General features: G+C 35.4%; 4 protein-coding genes across 4 annotated transcripts; 1 reads left to right on the top strand and 3 right to left on the bottom strand.

The window, feature by feature from the left end:
• Nucleotides 1–8,716: 8,716 nt before the first annotated feature.
• LOC140979845 (protein IQ-DOMAIN 6-like) lies at nt 8,717–11,157 on the top strand. The gene is made up of 5 exons (XM_073445445.1): nt 8,717–9,090; nt 9,576–9,827; nt 9,949–10,176; nt 10,257–10,370; nt 10,462–11,157. Exons 1-5 carry the CDS (start codon nt 9,025–9,027, stop codon nt 11,005–11,007), a joined length of 1,206 nt encoding a protein of 401 aa, XP_073301546.1. The 5' UTR covers nt 8,717–9,024; the 3' UTR covers nt 11,008–11,157.
• A 371-nt stretch (nt 11,158–11,528) lies between these two features.
• LOC140979145 (uncharacterized) lies at nt 11,529–12,800 on the bottom strand. Its single transcript, XM_073444487.1, has 3 exons — nt 12,076–12,800; nt 11,732–11,773; nt 11,529–11,574 (listed from the first exon to the last, which is right to left on the bottom strand). The coding sequence occupies exons 1-3, from the start codon at nt 12,798–12,800 to the stop codon at nt 11,529–11,531; spliced, it is 813 nt and encodes a 270-aa protein (XP_073300588.1).
• LOC140979843 (uncharacterized) lies at nt 11,596–17,491 on the bottom strand. The gene is made up of 4 exons (XM_073445442.1): nt 17,257–17,491; nt 15,360–17,129; nt 11,922–15,262; nt 11,596–11,773 (listed from the first exon to the last, which is right to left on the bottom strand). Exons 2-3 carry the CDS (start codon nt 16,264–16,266, stop codon nt 12,921–12,923), a joined length of 3,249 nt encoding a protein of 1,082 aa, XP_073301543.1. The 5' UTR covers nt 16,267–17,129; nt 17,257–17,491; the 3' UTR covers nt 11,596–11,773; nt 11,922–12,920.
• Nucleotides 17,492–17,609: 118 nt separating this feature from the next.
• Nucleotides 17,610–19,934, bottom strand: LOC140979844 (cytochrome P450 711A1-like). The gene is made up of 5 exons (XM_073445443.1): nt 19,621–19,934; nt 19,285–19,437; nt 18,415–19,195; nt 18,234–18,329; nt 17,610–18,110 (listed from the first exon to the last, which is right to left on the bottom strand). The coding sequence occupies exons 1-5, from the start codon at nt 19,887–19,889 to the stop codon at nt 17,781–17,783; spliced, it is 1,629 nt and encodes a 542-aa protein (XP_073301544.1). The 5' UTR covers nt 19,890–19,934; the 3' UTR covers nt 17,610–17,780.
• Between the last annotated feature and the right edge of the window lie 4,373 nt (nt 19,935–24,307).

Genomic DNA, 24,307 nt, shown 5'->3' with positions numbered 1-24,307 from the left:
GCATATTCATATGTAAGCCATCGACTATTGGTTGGCGCTGAGCCTTGATAATTTTTGGGACTCTGTTTCTTCTCCTGCCTTTGTGAGTTGCACAATATTGTCAGCTTCAACGTTTTCTTAGACAGCGATCAGGACCTAGCAGCTGTACTAGCATTGAAAAACGTTCAGATTTCTTTACTTGTCACTGACCACTAGGTAATATTGACGACTAAGGTAAGCTGAGAACTGGAGTTTTAAGAGTTGTGTTTTCAATTGATAACAATCTGGTTTCCCACAGAAACAATCACAAAGAACTGATGACAGATAGGAATGGATATGCAAAGGGACAACAAAAGTAATTCTACATGATAGTTGCTTAATTATCAACAATGGCCTTTCATTTGATCCAGACGTATTTGAGATGAAAATAGCAGGACTAACACACTTGAAAGGCAATAGAATTAGATCAATCCTGAGCATTGGATTAGTCCTTGTGCTGCATGGATTTATCCAGTTCCATAGCGAGCGAGAACCTAAAGAATTCTTGAAGAGAATCAAAACCTTTTTTAAAAAAAGAACACATATGTTATTCGTTGGGAATGAAAACGCTTGCTTGAATGGATGCTAGTCCAAACAATGTCTGCATCAAAAAAATTGGGACCAAGGATCGACATGTTACAATATTAGCTTCGAGTATTGATTCAGCATTCCTTCTTCCCTGCATTTATATGTATATGGCTCTCTCTTACATGAACATCCGGTTCTATGTCCACTTTCAACCTATAAGCAGAAGTGACCTAAACAACCATGGCACAAAATAACACACCAAGAATTGAGAAGAAAGCTGATGTTTAACTTTGGGGTCTATCCGGCACATCAACTTCTCGAGTTCCTCTTCCACAGCTTCAGCTATTTCATTCTCCTCTCCGAAAACCCATTCAAATCCAAACCTTGGCACGATAACCCTGATAACTAAACAGATCGATCAGGGAGTACTAAAGTCAATATTTAAAGGGATTAGTAACCAATAACACAAGCCATCGGACGAATCGAATTGTGTGACAGTCTTGACAGATTTTTTGCAAAAGAACCAAAGCTACCGTGCATGCTTAAGGTTGACAATAACACCTTCAAGATTTGTGTAGTATCATATTGGCAATTAGCATTAAAATTCGATTCACATCGAACGTATGAATTGCAACGGTGCTGTTTTTTTTTTTTGGATAAATTATAAAAATACATTTGAATCTAATTACATATTCTTTTTTTCTCTATTACCTTGAAAAAAAATATCATCCTGAAATAGAAATATCTTAATCGATCTAAGCCCAACTTGGTTTGGGCTTCATAGTGATAACTAGAAATATCTTAATCGATCTAAGCCCAACTTCCAGGTTTTTATTTTATTTTTTTTAAGAAGTTCGCGCTAACATCTTGTTAGATATCATATCAATTTATATAAATATATATATAATAGTGTTGTCATTGTCATCAGCTCTAACCTCACGTTCACGGCAGGAATGGATTAGATGAGATGAATTTTTTTAAAAAAAAAAGCACATGAAGGTTGTCCATGGCGTTTAAGAATGTTTATAGATAAAAAAAAATTATTATTATAAATAAACTGAATGTGTCCAAAATATTACATAGTGATAGCTACCAAAACGTCAATGTTATAAAAATATATTGAGTAGATTTTTTGTGAGACGGTCTCACGAATCTTTATATGTGAGACGGGTCAAATCTACCGATATTCACAATAAAAAGTAATACTATTAGCATAAAAAGTAATATTTTTTCATGGATGACCCATATAAGAGATTAATCTCACAAAATACGATCCGTGAGACAGTCTTACACAATTTTTTGTCAAATATATTTTTTCTCAATCGTTGCTTTTTCAATGATTTTTTGTTAATTTATATGAAAAACAAATACGCTTATATATTTGAGACGCAGAAAATATATGATAACTGATACCCTGGTAAGAACCCGGGTCATTGATGACCCGAGATATTAAATGGATTCCCAAATTAGGGTCAATTGGTAGGATGGATTCTTCTGAAGCCGGGCCGGTGCAAGCCCGGGCTCTACTCCCCGGGCAACCAGACGCCCGAGCTCTTGTATAAATCTCCCGGGAGGAATTCTACCTGGGAACCTCGAAAAGCGTGATGCAGTTGAGTATATTGATATGGACAATCTTATCTGTCAGAGCAACTTGACTTTGGCGTGTCATATAAGTCATCAGGAGATATGGACGGCCTACTTGACATATATAGTAGGTAGGCGCAGGAAACGAGGTACCTACCCCATTTTCTCCTATAAATAGCAGGTATCCTTCTCATTTACTAAGGGTGAAATCTTTGAACTCTTAAGCATTATACATATTTTCTCCCAAATATTGCTTGTGTTCATCTTCAACATGCTGACTTAAGCATCGGAGTGGTCGGAGTGGTCACGCCGGACACCCCTCCGGCGCCCATTCACGAGTTCTTTTCATTGTTTGCAGGTGCTATTGAAGCCATTATCTTCACTCAAATTCCCTAAAAACTATAAATTATTGATTTGACCCGTTGGATCTCCTTACCCGGCTCATCCATTTCAACGAAGTCACATCATTGGCGCCGTCTGTGGGAATTTGAGCTCAAGACGTAGATATGGTTTCCATTCAAAAATAAGTCCAACTCTGCTTGGCAAACATACAAGCCTGACCAGCTCGACACTCAGATCTTATCTGTGGATTTCCTATGGGCTCAACGCTCAGCAGCTATCCCGGATTGGCATGAAGGGCATTTGCTATGCACTCAGTAGCATACAGCTATATTAGTCACCTAATTTAGCTTAACCAGAGAATTTCACTCTACCGAAAATGAATTCGGATTCAGTATTTCCAGGTTAGTGATTTAATTTTAAGAAAACTAATATAGCAGGAAAAGCAGAAAATTTAAGAGCCCGGGCTCTACTCCCCGGCCAGACCCCGGCCAGACCTGCCAGAACCCGGGCAGACCAGCCAGAACCCGGGCAGACCATGCCAGAGCCCGGCCAGACCTGCCAGAACCCGGGCATACCATGCCAAATCCCGGGCAGATCATGCCAGAGCCCCGGCAGACATCCAGAGCCCGGACAGACATGCCAGAACCCGGGCATACCATGCCAGATCCCGGGCAGATCATGCCAGAGCCCAGGCAGACATCCAAATCCCGGGCAGATCATGCCAGAGCCCCGGCAGACATGCTAGACCACCCCGACACCTTCTTGAAAGTCCGGGAGGCATGAGGCCCCAGCATTCTTATTTAAATACCGGGAGGCATGAGATTATCTTAAGCCCAGGGCACAAACACCCTGGCTCGGGGAACCACACCTCGATCAACATAAAGCCCAGGGCACTACACCCTGGCTCGAGCAACCACACCTCGATCAACAAAAAGCCCAGGGCACTACACCCTGGCTCGAGCAACCACACCTCGATCAACAAAAAGCCCAGGGCACTACACCCTGGCTCGGGAAACCACACCTCGACCATTCACAAGTCCCGGGACATGTTCCCCGGCCCACGGCTCCGCACCTTGGTTCTAAAAGCCCACGGCACTACACCCTGGCTCGGGAAACCACACCTCGACCATTCACAAGTCTCGGGACATGTTCCCCGGCCCACGGCTCCGCACCTTGGTTCTAAAAGCCCACGGCACTACACCCTGGCTCGGGAAACCACACCTCGACCATTCACAGGTCCCGGGACATGTTCCCCGGCCCAAGGCTCCGCACCTTGGTTCTAAAATCCCAGGGCACTACACCCTGGCTCGAGCAACCACGCCCCGGTCAGCAAAAAGCCCAGGGCACTACACCCCGGCTCGGGGAACCACACCTCGACCAACAAAAAGCCCCGGGCACTACACCCTGGCTCGGGAAACCACACCTCGACCATTCACAAGTCCCGGGACATGTTCCCCGGCCCACGGCTCCGCACCTTGGTTCTAAAAGTCCAGGGATCCATATCCTGGTTCGGGGCTCCGTACCTCGACCATTCATGAAGGCCAGGGCTCCGCACCCTGGTTATCTATTAAGTCCAGGGACCCGTATCCTGGTCCGAGGCTCTGCACCTCGATCATTTCAAGCCCGGGAGACACGAGGCCCCGACATCTTATCTCAAGTCCATGAGACGCGAGACTCCGGCTCCTCATCCCATCTTTGGGAGACATGAAGCCCCCGATGCTTTTATATAACAAGATTGATCATCTCTTTGAGAATCCAAGCATGACTAATCGGGACAGCGAGTATGACTCTAGCCCGACTATTTGGGGATGAGTGGTGATACCCTGGTAAGAACCCGGGTCATTGATGACCCGGGATATTAAGTGGATTCCCAAATTAGGGTCAATTGGCAGGATAGATTCTTCTGAAGCCGGGCCGGTGCAAGCCCGGGCTCTACTCCCCGGGCAACCAGACGCCCGAGCCCTTGTATAAATCTCCCGGGAGGAATTCTACTTGGGAACGTCGAAAAGCGTGATGCAGTTGAGTATATTGATATGGACAATCTTATATGTCAGAGCAACTTGACTTTGGCGTGTCATATAAGTCATCAGGAGGTATGGACGGCCTACTTGACATATATAGTAGGTAGGCGCAGGAAACGAGGTACCTACCCCATTTTCTCCTATAAATAGCAGGTATCCTTCTCATTTACTGAGGGTGAAATCTTTGAACTCTTAAGCATTATACATATTTTCTCCCAAATATTGCTTGTGTTCATCTTTAACATGCTGACTTAAGCATCGGAGTGGTCACGCCGGACACCCCTCCGGCGCCCATTCACGAGTTCTTTTCATTGTTTACAGGTGCTATTGAAGCCATTATCTTCACTCAAATTCCCTAAAAACTATAAATTATTGATTTGACCCGTTGGAGCTCCTTACCCGGCTCATCCATTTCAACGAAGTCACATCAATAACTGAATACATATTATCTGAAAACATAATTAGAGGTTAGATGTTTGAGGACACTAACTTAACTTAAATCATTTTGGTTGTTATATTAAGGACATTTTAGATAATTTTGTTCCCTTTAATTGGGTACTGAGTTGGATTATATATTTTAATTAATCCAACTATCCAAGTAGAAGTAATTAAAAGTAGGGTTTACAAAGATAAATTTAATTTGGTGTAACAGATCGAACGATTGGAATTCGGGATGGTATGGTATGGACCATTGTCTGGACAGAGCACTGCGTGAAGCTACTATCCCAAACGAATAATACAGGTAATATTGATGCACTAGTAGACCTTGACACGACCAACAATTTAACATGAAATCCAATTCCAGTTGGTCTACCAATTTCTGCACCATATTTTCTTTCACAAAACTTCTCATAAGACGATTTCGGATATCATTTTTGTTAGACGAGTCAACCCGATCTATACTTCAAAAAATATTTAAAAATAGATATGTGAGAACGTCTCACAAGAGACCCTAGATTAAGTGACTCATGTCCGAAGTTTTATAAACTATAATTTCTTCCTCGTATATCCAAATTAAAATAAGAAATGATGTTTTGTTTTGCCTCTATTATTTTAATGTTTCCTCCATCTTTGTTTTTGCGTAGACATATAATTTGTTGTTTTTGAGAAATTAAATATATGTGTTCGATGTGTACGAAACTCGAATTTATCAAACAATTACCTAATCGGTCACAAGCAAAATTGGAAAAATTATTAATAATCGGCTCCAAAATTTATACGTGACCAATTGTCAATATATTATGGCAAAAACTTGACGGTCTCACGGGTCGTATTTTGTGAGACGGATCTCTTATTTGGGTCATTCATGAAAAAATATTATTTTTTATGCTAAGAGTATTAATTTTTATTGTGAATATCGATAGGGTTGACCCGTCTCACAGATAAAGATTAGTTAGATCGTCTTACAAGAGACCTACTCATATATATATTATAATAGACATAATCAAGTAAAGTTGTCAATTCAAACCTTGAATGGATAAATTATATACCACTGGATTTTTTCTAATTGCTAATATTTACTTTTTGTCCCTCAAACGACGACTTCGGATAACTAAATATTTCAGTGTCTTTTTATAGCTAAACTACACGGTGATCCAAAAAATTCAATGCAGAACATTTTGTAAAGTAAAATATATTTAATTAAAAAGGGGTCAAATTCCGAGAATTTTTCAAAATCTTTTTTTTCTCAAAGCACCCTTTTAGAAAATATTTTTCAAACAAATCACTTATTAGTAAGAATATATTAATGGAAAAACAATAAAAAAATTGCTACAAAATATATAAATTGGATTATATATTTCGATAATTGAAAAAATAAAAAATTTATGTAATTGGAGGAAGTACATCAAACAAAGTATAGCTTATTAAATGTATTTTATTCGATCTATTTTTACAATTTAACAATTAAAAAAAAAAAAAAAGGTGGTGGTAGCCGACAAAAACGACCTCGTGAGGTGGAATGAAAGTTGAATATGATAATTAACTTTGGGTTTGCCGTTTCGTACACGCAAGACATTATATGTTCTGCTTTACACTAACCAAATTTATTAATTAATTAGAAATTAACATAAATTAAGTACTTATTATAATGATATCCATAAATTTGAAATAAGATGATGTTTTACATTATATTAAAACATACCTTAAAATATGTTGAACCATGTTGATATGATTTATCACATTTGAGTATCAGCTCAATGACAAAGACATAGATAAGCACGGTTGATAGAAAGCTTATACCAACCATGTTTACTTATGTGCTTGCTTCGGTGATATTCACTTAATAAATATGATTAAATATATGAAAATATATTCATTAAATAAATGATATTTTAGCGGTGGACTCAGAAATATATACTATAGAGCTCCGTTTGGTACGTGTGATGGGATAAGTAAATGATTAGTAATAGAGTGATTAAAAAAATGAGAGATATGAATTAATAGTATGGTGGGATAAATAACATGGTGTTTGGTATGATTTTAAAATGATCGATTAATTTTGTAAATTTTATTGCAATGACCAAAATGCCCCAAATGTTAGTTAAATATATATTCTTAAAATAACTGGATAAATAATTAAATATTTATAATTATAATTTATATTTATTAAAATTAATTTAAATATATTTATTAAAAATAAATTTGTAAATATGCATTTACTTTAATAATTAAAATAACAATAATATTTTGGATGTTAATGTTAAATAAAGTTTAGAAATAATTACAATATTATTGTTTTTTTAAAATAATTATAAATATTTTTAAAATAATTTGATAGATAATTAAATATTTATAATTATAATTTATATTTATTAAAATTAATTTAAATATATTTATTAGAAATATATTTGAAAATATTACGGTAATCATTAAACAAAATAAATTAACATTTAATAAATAATTATTTTCATAAAAAAATTAATTAACAAGATTAGAAATTTATAAAAATTTAATTTAAGATATATTTGCATTACAATTTATTTTCTTTAAAATGATTGAAAATAATAAAAATATATGAAATTAATTTATAAAAAAATATAATAAAATTTAAATATTATATTAATTATTAAATTTTCAATAATTTTAATTTTCATATTATATTGAAGAAAACAATTCAAGGATATTATGGTCAATATACAATCTTATCATTATCACTATTCAAAAATTATACATTATCACACATTTGAGGAGAGATATTTAATCACACTGATAACATAAATAATGAGGGCTTTCAATCATAATCAAAGGCTTCCTTATTAAATTAAAAATGAATCAAACATAATCATTTCCTTATCATGACTACCAAACATAGACTAGATGAATATCATATTGATAAAGAAATGTAAGGCTTTTATTGTTGAGTCCTTGCAATAAACCTGGAGAAGACAGCTTTCCATCTCCGTCTTGTCAATTTCAGTTGCTGGAGTCGACAAAGGTCCAGGGGGTTTATTACAACCTGCCCTGCCTGCACGGGCAATGAACGGCCCCGGATCAATCCACATGAGTGATCCGGGCCCATCTCTGTGTAAAAAAAAAAAAAAAAATTGACTCGGAAAAATCCGAGCCATTGGATCGACCCCTGCGGGTAGGGTCGAGTTAACCGGTCCAGGGACAGAGCTACTTCGAGCTCGTGTATTTCAAAGGATATATAAAGATCGTATATTATTTTAGTCATAACCAGAAACTTTAAAAAAAAATTAATATTATTGGATTTGCATTATATTATTTCTTTTTTTTAATAATAAGTAAAATCAAAATAATTGTGTTATGTAACATGATTTTCAAATTATTACGTTATTTTAAAAATTTACTACCGCGGTCCACCACAAACCCAACCCATGTATCTCTAAAATAAGAAAATGGTCATAAGCTTTCAAATTTTGCTGTAAAAAAGAAACAAAAGACAGCACCTTTCTTCACTGCAAAGCAGTTAATTGCTTTTGGGGATATCTGTCCTCTTGGCATCTTGCACCTTTTTATGTTATATATATTCTCGTAATTACTGTCGAAAATCGTGGATAACCAACCCGTCACGCCACTGATCGTGTCCAGCTTTGAATTCAAATACAAAACACACAACGGCTCAATCCCTCGTTGGAAACAACGAACACTCGCCACCACTCTCCACGTACCGTACCGCACATCGCACTTTTTATATATATATAAATATATATTCCAAGATTAATATAGGGCCATTTCGTAAAAAAAAAGGAAATGAAGATTGTGTCAATGAAATAGTTAATTTTATTTTTTGAAATTCTTACTCGTTTTAGAGACTTCTTGTCTTGGTTCCATAAATGCACGTAACTTTAAGTTTTATGCTGTATGCTTTTTAAGCAAGAACAGCTGTGTTTTCGCTCAGCGCTTAAAGGCTCTGGTCCTCACCAATCAGATGCTTCACAGTTTCATTAATACACAGAATTCCTCCCTTTTATTCTACCCACTTTGTTTTGGAATGTCTGTAATTTTCTCTTTCTCCAAACTTGTCATTTCATGATCCTTTGAGTTTTGAGGATTCAAAAGACAGCAAATGGGGACTTCAGGAAAATGGGTTAAAGCGTTGATCGGGCTCAAGAAATCTGATAAAGATGACCTCGTAAGCTAAGCGAAAAATATATCTTTTTTCTTCGTGGTTGCATAAGTTAAATGGTACTGTTTCAAGTTCATAGAATTTGAAATAATATTTCCCGCTTCATTAGTCTATAAACTATGAAATCTATGTTCCTCTCGTGTTTTTCTTCTCTTTTCTTCAGTGATGCAGCTAAATAAAAGGTGAATTAAAAGGCATTTACTGCTTGCATCCACTAGATTTACTATCTTTCTCGATTTTGCATGCGTACGTGATGTATTCACTTCATTAAAAATCTTTTGTTTGTGTTGAATCTATCTAGTCATTCTTTATTACCCCAAAAGTAAACCCAAAAGTTGAACTTGCGGCTACCATAATAGTTCATAATAAACTCAAATAAAGGTTTTTTTTTAATTGATATTTCCTGATTTAAATTTTTATTTTCAATCGAATCTGTGATAACCCTGCTGACTTCTCTTTCCTTTTCTGTTTTTTACCTTTGTTTTTGAAAGGAAAAGGTGGGTGGAAAGAGCAAGAAATGGATGCTGTGGAGGAGTTCATCCGGGGATCTTGGTAGATCATGGAAAGGCTTCAGAAGAAATGGGGGATTTGTTTCAGACGTCTCTTCGGATTCCTCTCCAATGAGAAATGATGCGTTTACTGCAGCAATGGTTACGGTTGTTAGGGCAGCTCCAAAAGATTTCAGGATCGTGAGGCAAGAGTGGGCTGCCATTAGAATCCAAACTGCATTCAGAGGTTTCCTGGTTGGTTTTTTAATTTACTTTTTAAAATCATAAAACCTTGGTCTTTATCTTGGAATATGAATTTGTAAATATAGCTTTGTTCGATCTAATTTTTACTGGAACGATTTTCTTATTCATCTAGGCAAGGAGAGCTTTAAGGGCTTTGAGAGGACTGGTGAGACTGCAAGCCATAGTTCGTGGCCGGCAGGTCCGGAAACAAGCTGCTGTGACTCTTAGGTGCATGCAAGCTCTAGTTCGTGTGCAAGCTCGAGTCAGGGCTTGTCAAGTACGCATGTCTGTGGATGGACAGGCTGTGCAGAAGATAATCGATGAGCACCGCAGAAAGGACGACCACTTGAAACATGCTGAGGTGAGTGCACCGTGCACTCCAATATATTGTATTGTGTTCGTTGTGCTCGATAATTTATTTTTCTTGTACCAAATTTTCAGGAAGGGTGGTGTGACAGCAGAGGAACAATTGAAGATGTTAAGGTAAAGATACAAATGAAGCAAGATGGGGCTGTCAAGAGAGAGAGGGCACTTGCATACTCTCTGGCCCAGAAGGTAATGAGTGGGCTACAACATTGGATCCTTTTTCATTTTTCCATTTCTTCTTTTGGAGGTTTTATTTATTATATTCAACTCCTTTTGGTAGTGGAAGTTGAGCCAGAGCGTGTCTTCTACCTCAAAAGCCTCTGTTCCCTCGTTGAAAAGTGACGAATTAAGCAAGAATAGCTTAGGCTGGAGCTGGCTAGAGCGATGGATGGCTGCAAAGCCTTGGGAAAACAGATTCATCGAACAATATAATTCTGAACTGTTGGAGACTACTCCGGTAACTAGGAACGTGGATTTCGAGAAAGGCAAGGTTTCGAGGTTGTCTGATCCCACTTCTGTGAAAGTCAAGAAAAATAATGTTTCCAAGAGGATATCAGCGAGGCCTCCACTGGCGGCTAATCACTCGTATTCTAGCCCAAGTTCTGACTTTAGGTATGATGAGAGCTGCTCGGCTTCTTCCTCAATTTTCACTACGACAACTCCAGCTTCGAGAAACACTGCTTCCGATCTAACTGATGAGAGCAATAGGTGTAGGCCGAATTATATGAACATGACAGAAGCTACCAAAGCCAAGCAGAGGAACCACAGAACCGAGAGGCCGAACATGGACATGTTTTCGAGAAAGTTGTGTGAGGGAGAAGATTAAGTATTGTAATATTTGTAATGAACTCACAACAGCTTGTTGTGAAGATGATGATGCAAAAAACTGCAACAAGACTTGAGGTGTGATTTTTGTTCTGCATTTTGTAAAGCTGCACATTATGATTGAGACCATTTGAGTGCGCTATTTAATCATGACTAGTAAAGGACACGTTACATTGAATGAAATCGTATAAGATAATGATAGATACATAACATTTTTCATTGATGTGTCGATAATTAATTACTCCTAGTTTATTTAATTTTCAAAATAATGTAACACATCCTTTGAATTATTTTCTTGTTTAATCCTAATTTTAATATTCTTTAGTTCTTTATTACAGTCGTTGTTTTATTATGAAACTGAAATTAGCATTCTTTCAATGATATAGGATTTCGAATGCTTCACTTTCATAATGGGATGAAAACATACATATATAAATAGTATTAATTTTATTATCAAATGAAATAGTTTAAATTATTGTAAGAAAGAATTTAGGTGTATAATTTTGTAAATGACATTATTCCTCAATTCCATTGTATTAGAAGAAGTAGAGGAAGAGCTGAATTATCGCTGCAGGTAAAAGAAAATATACAAATCAAAGTTACAAAAGCCACCAAAAAAATAGCCAATAGAAAATAAGAAAAGTTGCCTTGTCAATCAAAAATCAAAAAAATATTACAACTACAAAACACCACCTCATTTGTTTTAAAAAAAAAATTAAAAATACCTCATCAGCATAATGTCGAAAAGATCAAAAGCATGGAAATACCTGTAAAAAAAAAAAAATTAAAAAACAATAAGTAATCCAGTAACTTGAGGACGGAAAAAAAGGACGGAAAAAAAACACAACTGTAACATAAATTTTAATTTGACTTGGGAATAAAGCCAATACATATGGTAAAGAATGAATGGCCAACCTTGAAATCTTGCAATAATCATGAGGAAAAATGTTGCAGCACCTCACGGTGAACAACATTTCTTGTCTTGATGTCACCAAATTTATTTATCCCATCCGTTTTAATCAGTACTTTAGTATTTGCCATCGATGTTCCCCGTGATAATGCAACATACAACTGACCATGTGAGAATACCGGCTCCGGCAGATAAACACCGACAACAGGAATGGTTTGTCCTTGAGCCTTATTAATTGTCATTGCAAAACACAGGCGGATCGGGAACTGTTTCCTTTTAAAAGTGAATGGATATACTTCATTTTCAGATGGAGACAATGGAATTCGAGGTATAAAAACTTGCTTTCCAGCATGTATGCCAACTGAAATTTCGGCATGAATAACGTTTTCTTTAAATTCTTTGCAAACCATGCGAGTTCCGTTACATAAACCATCAGCCGGATCAAGATTCCTCAACAACATAACAGGACAGTTTTTTTTCAAAATTAAACAATGAGGCGGCATACCGTTCGGCATCAACGAATTTAAAAACTCTGCTGGATAAGAATAATTTTGAGAATCATCAATAGCTTCATCAAAACTTAAATATGTCTTAAGCTCTCCAGGGAAAGATTGAATGATTTTCTCATTCAGCTTATCCACATATAAGTTTTTTGAAGCAAGGATTGCTCGACTCGTTGTATAAGAAGCCAAATGGTAATTCTCTGCTAGATTTGGGAAAATCTCGTCAATGAGTTTTTGTTCAGAGGAGTCAACATCATCTGTGTTAACACTAATAATCATCTCGGAAGGAATGTTAATATTACCATCACTATCAGTTGGCTCCATTCCTCTACCAATACGTAGCAAGAATTCTCCAAACGTGGGATCCGCCTTAGCTCTCATATTTTCGGACAATATTAATTGTTGCATATGTGGATACAAATATGACTTAATCAAGCTTCCACTAATAGTTTCTTGGACAGTAGCCTTTGGAATAACAGGCAAGACTTGCATTAAATCCCTTCAAAGAACCACAACTTTACCCCCAAACGGCTCTCGAATACCAACAATATCCTGAAGAGTTCGGTCAACAGCCTCAATAGCCAAACGAGAAGCCATTGGAGCTTCATCCCATATAATCAACCTAGCTCGTCGTAGTAACTCAGCTAGACCACATTGTTTTGAAATAGTGCAAACACTTCTTTCATGTAATTTAATTGGAATCTTGAATCGAGAATGAGATGTTCGCCCACCAGGCAAAATAGAAGCTGCAACACCCGAAGTTGCTGTTGCAAGAGCAATCATTTTTCTTGATCGAACATTGGCAAGAAGAGCCCTGTACAAAAATGTTTTTCCAGCACCACCAGGGCCATGAACAAAAAACAATCCTTGTTTTCCAGAATTTACGTACTCGAGAATTATGTTGAATGCTTCTCGTTGCCCCACATTGAGACGAGATTGTGACAAACAGTTGTCAGATGACACATCAATAGAAATTTCATCTAATATTTCTCTTGGCACAGTTTTTCCAGAGTTGCATGTATTAATTGGTATTCTTGGCAAATCATAGATATCAATATTTTTTCGCATACTCTCCAAAATAAGGTTGAGAGCACACAACGTTTCAGACAACAAATATGAATGTTCAATGTAATCTTGTCGCCGAAAATCCTCAGACAAATGATTATAAAATGTATCCCACATTTTTCGAACATCAGAAGGTTCACAATAAACCAAAATGGTCGCAAAGAGTCGTCTCAAAGCATTTGGCATTTGGAAGCTAACAGCCTCATGTAAAGATTCAAAATAACCATTATCAGATTCAAGCAACCCCCTTAATTGAGCAGCTTCCTTGAACAAAAAACAAGTATGTCGATTGGCTGTCAAGAGATCATCGAAAGATCTAGGTCCTCGAACATGAAGAAGCAACAATCTCAAATAATATCTCTCACCTTCAATAGGGTTTGCATTGTTTATCCGACCAATTACTTTTCGGTGTTTTCTTTGGAGCCAACACTTTCCCTGCTTGTCCCAAACATAATGCTCGGGGAATTCAGAATATAGAAGATTTTTTGCTTTATCGTCAATTGAACACTTATAAAAGAATTCAGTTAACATTGTCTTCGATGTTTGATCTAAATGTAAAAGGCTTCGTAGATTTTGATTTCTCCAGAACGTCACGCAATGCTTATTAGGTAAATGAAGTGGTAGATTAATCACAGCAGGAGAAATTTCATTCAAATCAAATTCAAAAATCCTCCACATTGCCTCCGGTGCTGACACCCATCGAGCATCTTGAAAATTTTTAATCTCATCAACACATTCCAAGTCAGGGGGGACAAGATTAACTGCTACTCTATCATGACCTTTGTATATATACTTATACAAATACTTAACAGCAGTCACACCTGAACAAACCTCCACATTAAGATGACAATCATACCTGTACAACAAATAAGGATTATAAGGAACAACCCATTGTGAATTTAATTTAGCCTTCCGCACATCCACAATTTGACCATCATCCCTTCTTCGGTATGTAGGATAACCATTTTCCCCTAAAGCAGATTTTTCGCAAAATTGCCGAGGATAACGATTCTTACACCGCCCTTCAACCATACAAGAATTTTTTTTATTCGAATTCCCACATGGGCCATGCATCATATGTCTCACAACTAACTTAAAAAGACAAGGATGAGTGTTTTTGTTTGGAAGTTCTGCTGAAACAAAATTATCAAACATATCTGAGGAATTAATCTTGTAGTCATGTTTCAGTATCACAAGCATGTGTACATGTGGTAGTCCCCTTTTCTGAAATTCAATCGTGTACACATAAGCTGATACATGCCCAAAAATCGACTTACGAATTATCTGATCCTTCAAATCTAGCAACTTGGCTCGAAAAACTCTAGAAGTTAAATCGGGCCGATCTTGTGCACGTTGGCCTTTGAACAAATTATCAGTTATTTCACGCCAATCTGGATTGCAAGTCATTGTAATAAATAAATCAGGTTTTCCAAATACTCTCACCAATGCAATTGCATCAAGATACCTTCTATGCATGTCTCTTGGACCACCAATAAAAGACCCCGGAAGAACAATTCGTTGCCCAACTTCGCTGCCTCTAGTTTCTCCTCTAAAAACACTATCAACAATACCTTGATATAAATCAGATCTCATCTCTGCTTGATTTCTCCGATAATAATCAAGCCTTGTAGTTTCAAGTTTTATATACATATCGACAACAAACTTCTGCAATAGTCGCCCAGCATACAAAATAACAGACGTAGAGTTGTCTCTAATTTGGAGCTTATAACAATAATATTCACGACAAGAAACCATCTTTTCATTGGACCTACGTGAATCTGCAACAAAATCAACAAAAGTCGAAAAACAGAGATCATGAACATAACAATATACTAACAAACATGTAAATGAGAAAATAAAATTATGAAAACTTACTTTGGGTTTCTCCACTCACTACGTCATCCAACGAAGAGAAATCCACATGCATCAAAACATCTGAATCCGACTGAGCATTAATTTCACTGTTCTTAAGCTTAGGAATATGTTGATGCCAGCCATTTTCACCATTAGGGAAAAGCAATGGATATTGTAATGGATCGTAACAACCAAAGTAGTGTTGTATCTTATGAGTTCGTCCATCATGACCATAAATAACAATATCTCTATCATACGATATATTTGGATCATTTCCTTCCACCCAAATAGCAGCAACCTGATCAGCTGTAGGTGAATTATAGCGCCTTTGATCCAACACAGCATTCTTACAAATATGCAACCTTATATCATCAATAGAAGAGAATACATTTATTCTACTCAACAATTCCGCATAAGGGTTTCTTTTCAAAGCGTCCATCAACAATAGCATAATACCTTTTTCAAGATCAGCATCACCCATAATATTCATCCTATTATACAATTCATTATCACTGTCCCAAAAGAATAGCTGAAAATAACATGGACCATCTTCTCTAGGCACAAGAGGTGGCAAAGTATGAAATATTTGTCCCTGAACTCTGAATGTGTAGACTCCACGACGGGACGAAGCCAGTTCTTTATCAACCTTTACACCAAAGGATGTGAAAGAAAAAATGCAATCGTAGACACGAACCTTGCTACGAAATTCAATCGATTTCGGGGATTCATTATCCGTGAACAAATTCATTAATCCAGTCGGTATAACCGACTCGGCCAGTCTAATTTTACCATTGTCACAACAAAATGATCGAGGCTCGGACTGAAACTTTTTGGCTCCACAGAAACAGCAATAAGAAAGAGGAGGCAAAACATGGAGATCAACAAATCCTCGTTCAACTACGGAGGTGTTTGAGAAATAATATGGCATGAAACAAACCCAATACGAGAAAAAAAAGAAAACATCAACCAATGAAAAAACACTTAGACAAAATGAATATGACAAATTTAAAATTTCTAAATAGACAAATTTATAATAAACAGATGTATTGTTATATTTAACGGGATTTTGAATTTCTTTCAGTTCACCTTTTGGGCTTTTTTTCTTTTTCTGGGAATAATCCAATATGAATCGTGGTGGACTACACCAAAGTGACGCTGAAGTTTTAAAGTTATTTAAAAAATCACAATTTCATAATAGAGAACAACAATGTAAGAGAAGCAAAGCTAATGTTTTTGTGTTTACCTTTTCAAAGATAAAAATGATTTGTAAAACAAAATGACGAAAACTAATGTTACATATGACCGATACCCAAAAAATGAGAGAGAATAACCAACCCATAAAGAAAGCATTTGAGTCATGACATTCAATACCAATACCAATACTCGGGAAAATTTCTTAAAGTAAACAATTGATGACTCTAAGAAAATTGATATGTTGATGTGTAATCTGCACTTGAGCATTAATCGGTTTTCAATGTGATTAAAAAATTCATGATTTAACATTTTCATAATCCAAAATAGCAAAGGGAAGAGAAAACATATGAAACAACAAAGCAAGGAGGGAGCAAGACGGTAATTAGTTGATTAGTCTATAGAAAAGAGAAAGGAAAATGACAATGTAACATGCCACCATATAAAACAACAAAGTAAGAGCAGCTAAATTAACAATGATGGTGGCCAACTTGGAATCGCACCACCTCTGAAAGTCTGTGGAGTGAAAATAAATAATAATTTGAAGGAACTGGTAAGGGAGAGTACTAACCAGAAGTTTGCGCGACGTCGGGAAAACCCCTGCACACCAAGAGACGAAGAAGGAGAAGGGCAAAAGAATGATCAGGCACACACGGGGACACACTAAAAGTCAACAATAGGATGCATGCCCCAAGCAAATGAATGAACAAAGCAATAAGAAGAAAACCTGGAACCCAAAGCAGAGAAGGACGATGATTTTCTACCCCTCATGGTGGAATAACACACATGCAGAAACATGAAATGAGGAACCAGAAGCCAATAACGACTGAGAGAAGGCAAACTGAGGAATGATGTTGCATAAGGAGTGTACAAATGAACAGTGTCACAAATAGACCAATGTAACCGATGCATGAACTAATTTAATGTAGATAGAAATAAATATAATTTAAGAGAAGAAATAAATATAATTTAAGAGAAATTTACAAATACACCAACGTAACTGTTGGATGAAATAATTTAAGATAGAAAAATATTTAATTATAGATTGAAATGTCTAACGTGTCCCAATACTGAAAGCAAAACACCGAGGGGCACATTTGGGAAAACACAATATTTGAAATGTCTAACGTGTCCCAATATTGAAAGCAAAGCACCCAGGGGCACGGTTGGAAAAACACAATTGGCCACACTTTTAAGATAGAAATAGAATATGTTGTATTCGCATTCATTATTATGAGATAACCATCACATTCACACACGACTGATGGCTTGAACCTTAACACCATTTTTGAAATTAAGAACTATGCCATACTCGAGCTCCAACGGATTCTCCATCTCTGAGGAATGCCGGAACACATACTTTCTGTACAAATGAATCATTGAAAGTTTGATTTCTTGCAAGGAGAATTTCTGTCCGATGCATGCTCGAGGTCCGATTCCAAACGGAATGTTGGCATAAGGGTGCCTTTTCTTTTCCTCTTGGCAGTTTGGATCGAACCTCTCTGGTATAAACTTGTCTGGTTCTGGGAAGTTTCTTGGATCTTTCGCTAGAACTCCGAGAGCTAACCAAACCCATGTTCCCTGCATGTTGTTAACACGGATCATTCTATTAAGTAACCATGCATTATTCTGAAAATTAGGCTAAAAACGCTAGATGAATTTAGCCTAGAATAAAATGAAGGAATATCATGCTGGCTGCTGCACCTTAGGGAGGACATAGCCTCCAATATTAACTTCGGCTGATGTTTCTCTTGCAACTAAGGGAGAAACTGTATAAAACCGCATCGCTTCTTTAATCACCTGCATTCAGGAATCAAGAAAACAATATTTTTCAGCTTTGATTTTTCAGTACTGTGATATCAGGCAACATATAACAGTAACTGGCCTGATCAATATATGGAAACTTATGTTGAAGATCATGAGAGCTAGGTGTCTGATCATGTGGAGCAAAGGCATCGATCTCATCTATCAACTTCTTCTCGACGTTTGGATGGCCAGCAACAAGATAAATAATAGTAGATAATGTGAACGATGTTGTTGCTGATCCAGCCAACAAATGCTCGTACGTTGCTGCACTAATATAATCTGGTGTAAATATTTTCTTCGAATTCGCCTCTGTTTCTCTTGCATTAAGTATAAGGGACAAGAAATCCTTTGAGCCACGTTCTTTATCTTTCATTTTCCTCTCAACAATCTGATCAAGCTGGTGACTGAGATTCTGGTTCGTTTGATCTACTTTCCAGTCCATGGTTCCAGGAATCCTCTTAAGGATTTGACGAAAGGGTTCTTGGAGGATAGGAATTAGTAGGCCTAATATGATTGAAAACGAGCCGGATAAGTCCATTTTAAGCTGTGTTGTGGAGTAAATATGCTGGTTTATGAATTTCTGAACTTGATCTAATTCTACATCATCATCGTCCTTTTTTTCAACAGAATCATGAGTTATTTTTTGTTTAGAGAGGCCAAAATCCACTCCAAATGCAGCTTGTCCAATCACATCTGTGGCTAATTTGATGGAAAGTTCCGAAAAGGTGAAATCTTGTTTAGATTCAAGATTTTGGGTTGCAGATTCAATGATTTCTTGCATGGTGGGGACCAACTTGGCTAGGTGAGATGGCTGGTAAACCGATAGTATTGTGTTTCTCATAGCTGACCATCGAGCATCCCTGGTGGGAAAAAACGACGTCAGATGGCACAAAAATATGATTTGGATGAAAGATTTGCAGCAATTTTAAGAGATCAATGTGTAAATTACTTGGTGAAGAATAGGCCTTTTTGATGAAGAGGTGAAGATGCTATAGGAGAAGGGATGCTTCTGTTTGAAATGTATTTGAACTTTTTTATACCAACTTCTCTACAAAGTTCAGGATCTGCTACAATCACCAGTGGTTGTCTCCCCATATGAAACCTGTTTTTCAACACAACATCAGTTCAGTTCTTCGTCAACTTCAGCCCCGGAAAACAAATTTCTTGAAATTAAACGAGAAACCAAGATGAATGCGACACAATTCACAAGTGAAAAACCTGCTTAAACATAATGCATTTGTTACAAAAACACGACGAAAAAAACAAGGAATCAGAGATCATAGACCTGAAAACAGGACCGTATTTCTTCGCAAGAATGGAGAAAACTTCAGGTCCATATTTAGCAAGCAAAGGGAGGTGGCCGACTAAAGGCATTGCGGGAGGGCCAGGAACTTTTCTAACACCCCAATAAGGTCCATAGAAGTACACCAAAACTCCAGCCAAAAGGGCTAAAACTGTGAATACAGATGATGATGATGATAGTATAGGAGTCTTGATTATTGAAGACAGTACTGTATCTGTAAAGATTTGAAAATTTGCAAGTGAAATCTCCATTTTAGAGGAGGGAGGGAAGAAACAGAACTGAGGGAAAGGTGAAATTCTTGTAAAAGATGTTGGAATTTAAAGGAGGCTTTTTGGATTCCATATGTGTCATATATTCAAAGATTTAACTATTATTGGTTGTCGAAATTCTATTATTTTATAAATTATGATGTCTATGTAATATAAAAATATATTCGGAGCTTAGAATAGTATTTTCTTGATGTTTGTCCTTGTTTAATGAAATATAATAAGGCAAAATGGTGGGGGACCTAAATCTATAATGTTGCAAATATTTTATTGAAGTGGATCTTGGGGGGTTGACTATCTTCACTTTGCAAGCATATTTCAATAACTTCAAGATTGGCATTCTTGACAACAAATAGGTTATCAGAGTTGTAAATGATGTAAGCTATGTTTCCTTATTGACAGGCATGACGAGTAAATGAAAAATAATTTTTTTTACGATTTGGTTATTGTTTTATAAAATTATATTAAAAAACAAGAACTCATATTAAAATTGAAATTTGACAATGTGAGAATATAAAATCATATATGGCATAATTTTTGAGTTGAAAATTGTCCAAAAACGATTGGTTAGACCAAGCATCCTGCTAGGGTATCTTATTCTTGCAAACCAACGATCCAAAGGACTTATCTTGACAATATCAAGGTATCATTTTTTTTTGGCATGACAATGATATTTGCATTAGATTCTTGATTCTCAAATTTGTCATTATTTGACCACTAGGACGCACCATGTAAATTCCATTCAAAAAATGAAGTTGCTCTCATGAATTCATAATCCGGAGGATGGATGGGATGATGACTTTTGAGATTTTATATTATTATAATAATTTTATTTTATTAATAAATTATCGAGAGTTGAGACTCCCCAAATCCATTTTATGCATCTTCATAGCACATATGACCGTCAACATCCTCGTGGAAAAAAAAAAACACATAAATTTTGAAGGTAAATTTCGTGAGACGGAGTCTGACCCGACCCAGATCAAAAATATATATTAGTTTTTATATCAAAACTATTATTTTTTTATAAAAATTATGGATCTATTGAACACATCTCATGGACATAGACTTGAATGACTGTATCATAAAATACATACTCTGAAATAAATTGTTTAATTGTGATAAAGTTGATAAGCAGAAAAGCAGAAGTAATTTTAAATTCTAGAATTTTAATATTTTATCCCCGGAACCACTATTTCATATTTTCAAATTTAAAATAACTTTTTAATATTTTCGAATATGTAACATGAAAAATTACGTGGACGTGGGCCGTGAATTCGTTAGGCCCAATATTAATCATCTCAGAATCCAGTAGAATATGGACCCTTAAATTTCTCTATCGAGTATTAACAAATTAATGAACTGGACTTCGTTCAAATTGATTACGCTTTCGTTCCATACTGCCCAAATATCACAGAGAAAATGGGCTACCATACTAATTTATTGTACGTGCCAAGTTTATGAATTTTAGCAATTATATTATAAAAAAATTTATGGTATATAGCAATTTATATATCAAGTATATGAAAATTGTAAAACATCTTTTAACCCATAATTGCATCATTAGTAATTAAAGTTTTAGAAAAATAATTATGTTATTCTTGCCTTTATTATCTCATCTCACGACCCAATCGATGTGTTAATAAAGATTGAACGAAGGACAAATATTTTGTGGACATTGTCTATACAATATTCAATTAGTCAAAGTTTCAAAATTTATAAAACATAATAATAATTATTATGAGTCTTAACATAAAGTAAGAATATGCTTCTAAAAGATTGTTTAGAAATAAAGTAGAAATAGTACGTTGATTGAATGCAAAAGTGACAACCCACTCCACCGGCCCTTGAAAGAGGGCAAATCCTATGTTATATTTGGTATTATAAATCGTCTCACAATTTTCTCAAACAAATATCGTTTGTAAAAAGTATTAAAAAAATAAAGCTAATAAATATCGTGCATGAAGAAAATATAAACCACACACAAAAACATTCAATTCATTTATTTTTATTTAAAAAAGATCATCAATATATTATTTTAATAATTTAAAGTGCTCGAGATAAAATTTATTGTCGATTTTTTTTTTTAAAAAATAGATGAATTAAATGTTTTGTACGTGATTTAGTCTATATTTTTCATGCATGATATTCAGTGTATTTACTTTTTAATACTTTTTTGCAAACGATCTTCTCGGAAGTAGTTCCCCGCATATTGGTTCGCATTGCGTGTGATAAATGCTCACACATGTAATATCAAACTTCATCCTCTTTTTTTAATTAAATAAAATAAAATTTTTATTCATAAATATAATTCTAAAAATAAAAACAATAGCTTAAATAATATGTTAAATCTATGTATATCAATATTTATATAACCTTAAATTTTTCATGACGCTTCGTGTTTCATTATAAACTTATAAATTGTTTAGAGGATCGGAATATTGATTTCAATAATTAATTCTACAATAATAAGAATTAGCCAAAGATNTTTTTTACTATATATATATATATATATATATATATATAAACAATATTTATTTAACTTGACTGAATCGATTATTGCCTTTTCTTGGTATAAATCGGGTCAATTGTTGTATTTTAATACAACATATTCGATAAATAATTTAATTTCAAAATAAAAATATGTGAGATCAATCAAAATCAAATGATCAATTTTAAGCTTTCATTTCTCTTGAGTTATTTTTACTCACTCCATTTAAAAGTCACATCCACACATAATGTATATAGATCAGAAATCAAAATAACAATTTTTTTTAAAACGGAAACCAATATATTGATCATAGAAATCATGAGAAAGTTAAGTTCATCAACCAAGATGGGTAAATACTTCATCCCAAATAAACGGTGGAAGATAGGACAGAGCAAATTAAATGCGCTAAACAATGAGCGATTGTGTTCAAATCTCTACAAAAATTACGAATTTCAAATTTTCATAAAACAAACCAAATGGAGAAGCTCCCAAATATTCAAGATAAGAGAACCATCATGATTAATAATGTTCGAAGGACCTGTTAAACGCAAGAACAGTTTGACCGAATCTGAAAATACTCATACATTACGATAATTACCCTGCAAAGCGAGCTTCAAGCAAAGAAGAATAGCATTGAATTCTGCAGCGACCACTGAACTTGGATACAAATACTTTGGGCTGAAGCCACACAGATAATTCCATGGTGATTTCTAGTCACGACTCTCACACTAAAAACACATTTCTAGTCATGAAAACTTGCATCAACATCAAACCTAAAGCGTCTCAAAAGGTTTCGTCTATTTGTTCACTCTATCATGGTGTCATACGGCAGCTCGATCTTGACTTTACAATGTGCTAGAAACCAATACCCAAGGCTAACATTTTATCACAATAATAATTATTACAAAGCAAATTAATTAATTTTGTATTTCTATTTTTGGCAAAACTATATGTTATTTGTTGAAAAATACAGTAACCTTTATATACCTATACTTATACATTATTATTGTTATTGTTAACAAAGTTGAGGGGTTTAAAATTAAATTTATAATAATATAATAAGATTAGGTATCTTGTGAGACGGTATCACGAATCTTTATCTGTGAGACGAGTCAACTCTACCGATATTCACAATAAAAAGTAATATTCTTAGCATAAAAAGTAATAATTTTTCATGAATGACTCAAATAAGATATCTGTCTCACAAAATATGACCCGTGAGACTGTGTCACACAAGTTTTTCACCATATAATAAAAGTGTAATTATGCATGCCAAAATTTGCTATTAAACAATGGTGATTTCGTACCTAACTAAAATAAACTCGAATTGAATTAATATTTAGGCAAAAAAGATGTTCGAAACAAGGGGCATAAACATAAATATTATTTGGTGATGGCAGACAACAAAATTGCACCATCAACGGTTCAGAATTGCATGACTTCATGCACACTATGCACATTCATTTTGGCCCCCATCTCCCCCACAATATATAACAAAAAAACAATATTTTTTTATAAGTCAGGTCGGATCGAAATAATGTATTTCAATAGAACATGCCCTCAAAATGGATAGACTAGATCGATAATAACCGTTATCAAATATGTACGGCCGGAGAGTAATAATTGTTCATATTAAAAGAGAGATTGAAGCATAATGTTTAGGCATTATATGGTTTTAAAGGTTCTGAATTCATAATGACTACTAAATGTAGTTTTTGGCAAAAGCGATCGAAACGTTTGATGTTTGATCTGTTATATAGTTTAAAAATATTTGAATTACATAATTACTACTTATTATAGCTTTTGGGAAATTTGAAAGTGTTAGGTCTTATATGTAAAAAAAATACGAAATAAAATAAATTAAAAAATGTTTGGAAGAATTTTTATTTTTTTTGAAGTGATTCTTTAGAGA

This window comes from Primulina huaijiensis, chromosome 6 (assembly GCF_012295235.1).
Source record: "Primulina huaijiensis isolate GDHJ02 chromosome 6, ASM1229523v2, whole genome shotgun sequence".
NCBI lineage: Eukaryota > Viridiplantae > Streptophyta > Magnoliopsida > Lamiales > Gesneriaceae > Primulina > Primulina huaijiensis.
This window is presented reverse-complemented; position numbering and strand designations above follow the sequence as displayed.

Excerpts from the sequence above, each read along its gene's own strand:
- LOC140979845 (XM_073445445.1), top strand. The coding sequence starts at position 9,025 with ATGGGGACTTCAGGAAAATGGGTTAAAGCGTTGATCGGGCTCAAGAAA. Across the intron at positions 9,828-9,948 it reads CTGCATTCAGAGGTTTCCTG|GCAAGGAGAGCTTTAAGGGC; the intron begins GTTGGTTTTTTA and ends TTATTCATCTAG. Across the intron at positions 10,177-10,256 it reads ACCACTTGAAACATGCTGAG|GAAGGGTGGTGTGACAGCAG; the intron begins GTGAGTGCACCG and ends CCAAATTTTCAG.
- LOC140979145 (XM_073444487.1), bottom strand. The coding sequence starts at position 12,800 with ATGAGAGCTAAGGCGGATCCCACGTTTGGAGAATTCTTGCTACGTATT. Across the intron at positions 11,774-12,075 it reads GTATTCTCACATGGTCAGTT|GTATTTCCATGCTTTTGATC; the intron begins GTATGTTGCATT and ends TTTTTTTTACAG. Across the intron at positions 11,575-11,731 it reads TTCGACATTATGCTGATGAG|CGATAATTCAGCTCTTCCTC; the intron begins GTATTTTTAATT and ends TTTTACCTGCAG.
- LOC140979843 (XM_073445442.1), bottom strand. The coding sequence starts at position 16,266 with ATGCCATATTATTTCTCAAACACCTCCGTAGTTGAACGAGGATTTGTT. Across the intron at positions 15,263-15,359 it reads AGTGAGTGGAGAAACCCAAA|ATTCACGTAGGTCCAATGAA; the intron begins GTAAGTTTTCAT and ends ATTTTGTTGCAG.
- LOC140979844 (XM_073445443.1), bottom strand. The coding sequence starts at position 19,889 with ATGGAGATTTCACTTGCAAATTTTCAAATCTTTACAGATACAGTACTG. Across the intron at positions 19,438-19,620 it reads AAATACGGTCCTGTTTTCAG|GTTTCATATGGGGAGACAAC; the intron begins GTCTATGATCTC and ends GTTGAAAAACAG. Across the intron at positions 18,111-18,233 it reads GAGGCTATGTCCTCCCTAAG|GGAACATGGGTTTGGTTAGC; the intron begins GTGCAGCAGCCA and ends AACAACATGCAG.